The sequence below is a fragment of the Erinaceus europaeus genome, chromosome 17 (assembly GCF_950295315.1).
Source record: "Erinaceus europaeus chromosome 17, mEriEur2.1, whole genome shotgun sequence".
NCBI classification, from domain to species: Eukaryota; Metazoa; Chordata; class Mammalia; order Eulipotyphla; family Erinaceidae; genus Erinaceus; species Erinaceus europaeus.
The window spans coordinates 6,512,905-6,523,224 of record NC_080178.1 but is presented as its reverse complement, the minus strand read 5'-3'; the positions used below and the strand labels follow the sequence as shown (position 1 = coordinate 6,523,224).

The window sequence follows — 10,320 nt, the reverse complement described above, 5'->3', positions numbered from 1 at the left end:
ACATGAATGGGTATTCCACCAGGAAGACTGCAGTTTTCACCAGAACTGATAAAGTGCAAACACTTAAAAATTTTAAATCCCTATATGGGATGATCTCCACTCATAGACAGAAGTTGAAAAACAAGAACAGAAGGGAAAACACTAAGCAGAGCTTGGACTGGAGTTGGTGTCTTGCACCAAAGGAAAAGACTGTGGGGGTGGAGAATGTGGGGCAGAGTTCAGGTCAGGGACAGGATGGCAGGGGACCTAGTAGGGGTTGTATTGTTATGTGGAAAACTGGGAAATGTTATAGATGCACAAATGTATTTGCTGTTGACTGTAAACCATTAATCCCCCAATAAAGAAATTAAAAAAAAAATTAAGAGCCCTAATTAATTCCAGCCTTCTTATCTTTGGGATTATGAGACTAAGTTATTAACAGGATGAATGAGTTTCTTGGGATATGTGACCAAATTATGCTTTACTTCTTCCAGATATAAACAATGCAAGCAATTTAATTCATTATTTAATTTAATTCATTATTTTTATAACCACTGGCATCAGCAATAACTAATAAAAAGGCTTCAGGAAGTGCCAATACTTTTTTTAATTCTGCCTTTTCCCATTTTTAAGTAGATAAGTGTTTGACAAATATTTACTTTTAATCCTACTTCCATCTTTAAGTCTTGGCCATTGATTAGAATAATTGGTGGATATTTATATTTGCATTTTTATGGATTGTGTGACTTTTGTATTTGCAGTTGAAGGGTTATTAATGAGGGGTTTAAAACACCTAAGGAATAATACCCTTTCCTCTTGACAGAATAATGGCTTTATATAAATAATAATTGTAATTAACAAATTTTACTGTTCATTTAGTTACTGAGACACTCTCAAAATAGGTGATGTGGAATCTTAAATAACAGGTAATGTTATATGCACTGCAATAATAATTTTATTTTCAAAACAACTCTGAAGGGAGAAACCAATAAAAAGCAGTGCACACATTTTAGAGGGGATTTTTTTATCAGTCAATTAAAAATTAGGAGAGGCACTAGCATAATTCTTTGTAAAGTGTCATTTCATCCTAACACTATACAGGTTTCACTTGTGAGTCACTGAAATTCACCACGTGCAACCTATTTGCCTTGAGTCCAACGTCTAGCCCTCCTACCTTCTGGTAACCACTAAGGGGTCACAGGGCCCACAAGTTTATCACTGTTTTTGCTTTCTCTCCATACAATGTGTGAATGAAATGATATATTTCTTATCTTTCTTCACTTGGCTTAAAATAAATCTTTAAGAAAGCATGCAAACAGAGCTAACATTGTATGCATATACAGACACTGATTTATAATGCCAGGCATCTGAAATATATATATGTTACAAATGAATGTTAGTTTAACTAAAATCACACACACACACACACACACACACACACACACACACACACACACACACACACACGTCTTGTTTTTCACAGAAGGGAATATTTCCTTTTTTATATTTATTATTATTATTATTATTATTTACTTATAAGAAGGAAACACTGACAAAACTATAGGATAAGAGGGATACAACTCCACACAGTTTCCACCACCAGAACTCCATATCCCATCCCCTCCTCTGATTACTTTCCTATTCTTTAACCCTCTGGGAGTATGGACTGAGGGTCATTATGGGGTGCAGAAGGTGGAAGGTCTGGCTTCTGTAATTGCTTCCCTGCTGAACATGGGTGTTGACAGGTCGATCCTTACTCCCAGCCTGTTTCTCTCTTTCCCTAGCGGGGCAGGGCTCTGGGGAAGCAGAGCTCCAGGACACATTGGTGGGGTTGTCTGTACAGGGAAGTCTGGTTGGCATCATGCTAGCATCTGGAACCTGGTGGCTGAAAAAAGAGTTAACATATAAAGCCAAACAAGTTGTTGACTAATCATGAACCTAAATGCTGGGGTGGGATAGTGCAAATGAAGAGTTGTGGGGGGCGTCTCCATTCTGTAGATAGATAACTAGTAGGAATATTTTAGTTATATTCCAAAGGGCCTGTGGCTATACCATTTTTTTTTTCTCCTGAGCCTGAAATCTGATATGCAATTGGATCCTGGTTATTGTCTGGGGAGATGATGTCATGGCTGGAAAAAGGACCAGAAAGCTGGATTTGGGAAGAGAGTAGCTCCCAAATATGGGAAAGCTGTATAAATATTGTTGACTGTGAGAAGGAAATATTTTAATCTTTCTTTTTTTAAGAATTATTTTTGAAATTATCTTGTTATTTATTGGATAGAGACACCCAGAAATTGAGAGGGAAGTGGGTGAAACAGAGAGAAAGAGAGAGAGAGAGAGAGAGAGAGGGAGAGATAGATACCAGCAGCAATGCTTCACCACTTGGAAAGCTTTACCCCAACAGGTGGGGACTGGGGCCTTGAACCTGAGTCCTTGTGCATTGTAACATGTGTGCTCAACTAGGTGCACCACCATCTGGCCCCATAAAGTTGTATTATTTTATCTTACCAGAACACAACTCATCTTTTGTGGTACTGGGGATCGAACCAAGGAGCACAGAGCCTCAAGCATGAAAGTCATTTGCATAACCATTTGGCTATCTCCTCAGCTCAGTTTTCAGCTTGATATTATTAATTAATGATATTGATATTATTAATAATGTAGGAGCAATTTCTAAGGAGTTCTCAGGGGGAAAATTAAAGTGTGCTTCATGTGCAAAGTCAACAGGAAAATGTGTGTGTGTGTGTGTGTGTGTGTGTGTGTGTGTGTGTGTGTGTATGCCTTCCCTCCTCCACAGAAAGTCCTACATCTTCCCACCTAAGCACGGCACTCTTTAATAACATTTAAGCCTGCTGCATTCCATTTTTCTTTATTGTGTCCATTTAGATATAAAGGGAAAGGAGGAGATGACCTGAGGAATTATTCTGATGCAGTCTCCACCCCCAGGTTTTACCACGCCCCTTGAAATCCTAGCAGTGCCCCCTTCAACCAATCCTGGCCCCATACATCACCCCTGGTTGTCGTCCAATAAAAGCCCCCTCACCCCTCTCCCTCGTTCTCTCTGGGCTCTTGGCTCCCCCCCCTCTCTGTGTCTCTCTCTCTCTCTCTCTCTCTCTCTCTCTCTCTCTCTCTCTCTCGGCTCCTTCGGCTCTCTCTCAGATCTCTCTCCCTTCTCTCGCCCCATGGTCAGGTAGTGGGGACGGCCATTGTCAGCTGACTCCACGTGGCCTGAGCCACCCCCCCATCCTATAATAAAGATTTGTGTACCCCCTTGCTCTGGACTTCCTCTCTCTTCTCCGCGGTGCAGCCCGACACCTGACCACCACCACCACAACAGGGAGTATAAAGAATTTTGGTTTATACTCCCAGAGGGATAAAGAATAGGGAAGCTTCCAATGGAGGGGATGGGAAACAGAACTCTGGTGATGGGCACTGTGTGGAATTATGCTCCTCTTACCTTATGTTCTTCTAAGTAATTACTAAATCACTAATAAAAAAGGAAGAAGAATAACCCTGAAGCATTTCCTTTGTCATTTATTAACAGTTCTGATCCTATCTCCTGCTAACATTCTGTGAATAGGCAACACAACATAAAAAAGGTTCTCTTTCTTTTGAGCAAAGTCTTGAGTAAAATGTTTTTTTCATTATCTGTGATACGACTGAGAAAATTTCATTTGTTTTACATTCTGTCTTCTTGTTTCCAAGATATTGATACAGATGAGAGAGGGACAGGGAGAGCAAAAATCTCCCAGTGTTCCACTGTGCTACCTAGTTTTATAAAGGCTTCTATAAAATTTCTTTGCTTAGTCTGGAACTGTGGAGAACCTGTGTCTACTTAGAAACAAATATAAAATGATGGGAAAAAATAGATGGTGTTGCATTTACTTAGAATGTGAAGCAGAACTTTAATTGCACTTTTCCTTGGTGGCCTTAGTCCCAAGATATGGTTATACTTTGGGGATAGAGAGAATTTCTGTAATAGCAAAGAAACTGACGCAATTGTTTCACGAGACTCTGATTCTAATCCCCACGCTTCTGAATATCTCTTACTGTGGAGTCCTGCTCATTTTCTCCCTGGAAGAAAATAAATCAGATCAAATGTCTGGAGAGAGCTTTGATCAGTTTTGTGTGTAAGGTCGCCATCACTATGTGAAGGGAAGGATGACACCTGAGGAATGACTCATTTTACCTTCCTTCTGGTCATCTTTAAAGAAGCAACAGCTCCTTAGAATGTAAGAGGGGATGATTTAAATTGTTTCCTGTTCTTCTTTCTGCTTGACTTTATTAAGGCCAAGAGAACGTGAATTATTTCAAAGGAGATAAAAATTAATTATATAGTTAGTTCAAGCAGGTCTGCAGATGTCTGTCTCTCTCCCTCTCTGTCTTCCCCTCCACTCTTAATTTTTCTCTGTCCTATTATATATTTATATATTACAGGAGCAGAGGATTTATAGTGCAGGCACTGCACACCAAGCCGAGAGAGAGCGTGAGAGCGGGAGAGGGAGAGAGAGAGAGAGAGAAAAGAAGAAGAAGAAGAAGAAGAAGAAGAAGAAGAAGAAGAAGAAGAAGAAGAAGAAGAAGAAGAAGAAGAAGAAGAAGAAGAAGAAGAAGGAGAAAGAGAGAAAAAAAAAAGAAAACAGAAGTGGGGGCATTTAAGCCTTTTTTCCCCTATGTTTTCTTGCACTGTTTCCATAAATGTGATGCTTAAAATCTGCACTTACTACCCTCTGGGTTTCCCATAAAACATCCTTGACTCTAAGTTTTATATAGGGATAAAGTGTCAAACACGCTTATTCTGTACTCTTGTTGGAATAAAGTTTTGAATTTCTTTGAAATGGAAGAAACTGGGGGAGAAACTGGAAACAACACTTCTCTGTAAGAAAGGAAAGAACACGCACTCTCTGTTTAGACTGTTTGTACCAGTTCAAAGTCTACACCTGCCAGTCACCAGTTTTGCAAGTGTAAAATAAGCTTCAATTTATTCTCTCTGTGGAATGAAAGCTTAGAGACTTAATGAAGGGGATACATATGGGAAAATGTTCACAATTATTGTATACTTATCTGGATGTCCAACAGAACTCTGATAGATTCTATTTCACTTAGTGACTACAGTGATTTATAAAGTTGCTGTTGCTGTTTCTCTTCCTGTTTCACAGATGAAGAAAAGTTGCTAATCAGATTCAGATGATCAGGTTCCAGAATGAGTGGAGAAAGTGCATCTAGCTTTAGTTCACAAGATTAACATACAACCAGAAACAGACAAGGCTCACTCGGTGGGAATGTCTGTTTTGTACCACCTCTGCTAATTGTTAGATTCTGGACCTTTACTGTTCTACTGCTCTTTGTAAGTTTCTATTTTCTTTCTTTTTATTTATTTATTTATTTATTTATTCATTTATGAAAGGAGACATTAACAAAACCATAGGATAGAAGGGGTACAACTCCACACAATTCCCACCACCCAATCTCCATATCCCATCCCCTCCCCTGATAGCTTTCCCATTCTCTATCCCTCTGGGAGTATGGACCCAGGGTCATTGTGGGTTGCAGAAGGTGGAAGGTCTGGCTTCTGTAATTGCTTCCCAGCTGAACATGGGCATTGACTGGTCAATCCATACTCCCAGTCTGCCTCTCTCTTTCCCTAGTAGGGTGGGTCTCTGGGGAAGCGGAGCTCCAGGACACATTGGTGGGGTCGTCAGTCAAGGGAAGTCTGGTCAGCATCATGCTGGCATCTGGAACCTGGTGGCTGAAAAGAGAGTTAACATACAAAGCCAAACAAATTATTGAACAATCATGGACCTAAAGGCTGGAATAGTGCAGATGAAGTGTTGGGGAGGTACTTTCTTCAGACTCATGTGTACTTCTGCTTTCAGGTATATATTTTCCCCTGGTTTATGGACACGTGTGAACATATGCTCTATCTCAGGGGACCTGGTCTATATCTAGGTTTGGGGACTTTATTGGGGAGTGGACCACCTGGAATGGAGTTAGAGAATACTATGAAAGGAAAGGTCTCACCCGAGTGATGAAGCTGAAGGGTTGTCATTCCATGCCTGAAGTTTCTGGTCACAGTCTGAAGTGAAGCATGCTGGGGTGGTACTCATTGCGTTGATTAGGTTGCGATCGGCGGATGCCATATTCTTTGATACGAATTGAGAGAAGCATGCAGGATAGTGGGGCCCACCCTAAGGTTGCAGGACTGGGGGAAATATAGGCTCTATAGTGGAAATGTGAGGTTCCTGCTGTCTTAGGGTTCAAGAAGACAATGGATAGTTATTGTTATCATCACATTATTTGGTAAGCATGTTAACTTTGAAAAGTCCCTTTGTTAGGGTTTTCTGTATAATACCCAGCATCTCGTATATAGCGGTGCCACCAGTTGCTTCTGTTCTCCCTGGTCTAGGCTTTTGAGAGAGTCCACATATCAAAGACTCAGCCTATGTTTTAAAAAGACTCAGTCTGTGTTTTAAAAAATTCAAGACATACGATCAGTTTTTCCCCTCTCATATTAACTAAATAGTGGTTTATATGACTACACTTTAATAGGAGTGTACATAAACACCATTCCCACCACCAAAAGACTGTCTCCCATCCACCCTTCTCCCCCAGCTGCCCCGGTTTCTATTTTCTAACCCATTGGCGGATGGATTCCAAACAGATTGTTATCATCTTATAGCTTCAGGTCTAACTTTGGCATTGGTCTCTATCTCACTTCTGTTTTCTCTGAGCATAGCATGTAATTAACTCTTAGCATTTTCAAAGTTCTCCCGATAGGGCTGGGTTGTGGTGCACCTGATTGAGTGCACATGTTACAATGTTCAAGGACCCAGGTTGAGGCCCTGGTCTCCACCTGTAGGGGAAAGCTTTGCAAACGGGTGTTGCAAGTGTTGCAAGAGTCCTTCTGTCTTCTTCCTCCTCTATTTTCTGCTTCACTCTCGATTTCTGGTTGTCTCTATCCTATAAATAAAGATAATAAGAAACATTAAGAAAAAAAGATATGAGACACTTGGCTATATGTCTTGGATGTATTTGAAAAATGTATTCCTAGTACTGGAATAATTTTGCTGTGTCTCTGATGGGCAGATTTAGTTACAAAATCAACTGTGACTCTCCTAATTTTCTTCTAGTGGAAAGCAGAACCAGTCAATGGCCAGTGCAAATTATACAAGAGTCACCGAGTTCATCTTCACAGGGTTGAGTTCTAGCCCCCAGTTACAGGTCTTCCTCTTCCTGATCTTCCTGAGTTTCTATACCATCAACCTAACTGGGAACCTAGGAATGATCATTCTGATACGGATCGATTCCCGCCTCCACACCCCCATGTACTTCTTCCTCAGTCACTTGTCCTTTGTGGACATTTGTTTCTCCTCAGTTGTGAGCCCCAAGATGCTCACTGACTTCTTTCTGAAGAGGAAGACCATTTCTTTCTTGGGTTGTGCTTTGCAGCAGTGGTTCTTTGGCTTCTTTGTGGCGGCAGAGTGCTTCCTCCTAGCTTCCATGGCCTACGACCGCTATGTCGCCATCTGCAACCCATTGCTCTACTCAGTTGCCATGTCCCAGAGACTCTGTGTCCAGCTAGTTGTGGGTCCCTATGTCATTGGGTTCGTGAACACCATGACTCACACAACGAATGCATTTCGTCTCCCTTTCTGTGGCCCCAATGTCATCAATCATTTCTTCTGTGACATGTCCCCTTTACTTTCCCTTGCATGCGCTGACACTTGGCTCAATAAGCTGGTTGTCTTTGTCGTGGCTGGAGCTGTGGGTGTCTTCAGTGGTTTGACTATCCTAGTCTCCTACATTTACATCCTCATTGCCATCCTAAGGATCCGCTCTGCTGAGGGGAGACGCAAGGCCTTTTCTACCTGCTCTTCTCACCTGACAGCAGTTTCCATCCTGTATGGGACTCTCTTCTTCATTTATGTACGGCCTAGCGCAAGCTTCTCCTTGGATATCAATAAAGTGGTCTCCGTGTTTTACACAGCTGTGATTCCCATGTTGAATCCACTTATCTACAGCCTGAGGAATAAGGAGGTCAAAGATGCCATCTATAGAACTGTGACCAAGAGGAAGTTCTGTAAGGCCTAAATTCTTTTTTTCTCCTCATTTCTTAAAATTTATTCATAAAATGGAAATATTGACAAGACCATAGGATAAGAGGGACACAATTCCACACAATCTCCCCCGACCAGAATTCCATATACCTTCCCCCCCATTGGAAGCTTTCCTATTCTTTATCCTTCTGGGAGCATAGACCAAAGACCTTTATGGGGGTGCAGAACGTGGAGCCACACCCCCAGCCTGTCTCTCTCTTTCTCTAGTAGGGTAGGGATTTTGATAGAGAAGTGGGGTTCCAGGACACATTGGTGTGGTCATCTGCCCAAGGAAGCCAGGTTGGCTTCATGATAGCATCTGAAACTTGGTGGCTACAAAAGCATTAAGATATAAAGCAGAACAAATTGTTTAATAATAAGGAACCTAAAGGTAAGAATATAGCAGATGAGATTTGGGGTCTCCATTTTGGAAGAAGCTGATAGGTATTTTTTAGATATATTCCCAGGGCCCCATAACTTTACTAGTTTTTGTGTAAGCCTGACAGGTAACATGCAGGTGGACCAAAGGTATTATCTGGGGATATTGTGTCAGAGTTGGATAGAGGACTAGAAAACTACATCAGGGAAGAGAGTAGCTCCAAAATATGGGAAAAGTGTATAAATATTGTTAATTGTAAACACCATCGATTTGATCTGGGGCCCATATTCAGAGTAGGAGTCTATGTAATCTCTGCATCCCTGTAGATCTGAGCTTGCATTCTGTGGTCATGGCTAGGTACAGTGTAGGCTGTACTTATTTCTTATCTGGAAAATAAATTGTCGAGAAATCCAAATGTACAGATTCTTCTTCTAGCGTTTGCCCTTCTTCCGTAGCCAGTCAACAGCGTCAGGTTGAGCCTGATGTAAAGTTTCGAGACCTCCTTTGAATCTGGAGAGGTGGCAGTCATTGACTATGTGGGTCATAGTCTGTCTGGAGCCGCAGGGGCAATTCGGGTCATCTCTGGCTCCCCAGCGATGGAATGTAGCAGCGCACCGGCCACGGCCTGTTCGATAGCGATTGAGGAGGGCCCAATCATAACGTGCTAGGTCAAAGCCGGGTTGACGCTTGCAGGGGTCTGTGATGAGGTGTTTGTTCTTTATCTCAGCTGACTGCCAACTCTGTTTCCAAGAGTCTGGAACAGAGAAGTTCAGTGTAGGCATAGAGGACCAGATTGGGTGACGAGACATCAAGCGTTGGACAGGGTGGGTGAAGATATCCGCGTATATTGGCGGGTCCGGTCGAGCGTAGACGTGGGAAATGAACTTAGATGATGCCGCGTGAGGACTGTGAGGACTCCTGGGAGTTCAAGTCTTCTTGCAAGTGGTTGGGGAGTTGATTGGCAGCTCTTTATCCATTTATCCATTCAACTCTTCAGTCACTTAGTCTGTCAATATGAATTCATTGAATGATTTCTGTGATCTGTTTTCTTTAATGTGTCAATATTATGGTTCAAATCCATCGACACCTCACTGTTCAATTATTTCTTAAAATCTTATTATTTTTTAAATTTCTTTTACCAGTACTCCTTGGTACTTACCTTTAAAAATACTGCATTCTTGCTGTTGTACACACATATATATATTAAGAAATAAGCTTTGTTGAAAAATTACATTGTGAAATTTTGTACTGAACCTCATAAATAAAGTGAAAGCTGTGACTGTATCCACCAGGTTGGGGTATGGGCATGTGACAAAGAACTTTGTGTATTTGCCCAAACTGAGTTCAACGATTATGATTAGGAAACTTCTTGGTTAGATAGATAAATGAACTGCCAACATTTTTTTTAAGTGCTTTTCTGTAGGGAAAACATAATGAATTGATTGTCTTCACTATTCTATAATGTATAAAGTAAAAATTTACAATTAACCACTGAACTGTAATAATAAGCTTTATTTTATATTTTTAATGTTTTTTAAATTTTTTTTTGCCTTCAAGGTTATTGTTGGGGCTCAATGCTTGCACCATGAATTCATTGCTCCTGGAGGCTTCTTCCCTCCTTTTTTTGCCCTTGTTTTTGTGGTTATTATTGTTGTTGTTATTGATATCATTGTTAGGTAGGACAGAGAGAAATGGAGAGAGGAGGAGAAGGCAGAGAGGGGGAGAGAAGGATAGACACCTGCAGACCTGCTTCACCACTTGTGAAGTGATTCTCCTATAGGTGGGGAGCCGGGGGCTCGAACCGGGATCCTTATGCTGGTCCTTGCGCTTTGTGCCATGTGCACTTAACCTACTGCTATCGCCTGATAT

At 41.3% G+C, this 10,320-nt stretch overlaps 1 protein-coding gene across 1 annotated transcript; it reads left to right on the top strand.

Moving 5' to 3' along the window:
* The first annotated feature begins 7,125 nt into the window (after nt 1-7,125).
* On the top strand, nt 7,126-8,067 carry LOC103110283 (olfactory receptor 5G9-like). The gene has a single exon (XM_007519458.1). The coding sequence runs from the start codon at nt 7,126-7,128 to the stop codon at nt 8,065-8,067; it is 942 nt and encodes a 313-aa protein (XP_007519520.1).
* Nucleotides 8,068-10,320: the final 2,253 nt, after the last annotated feature.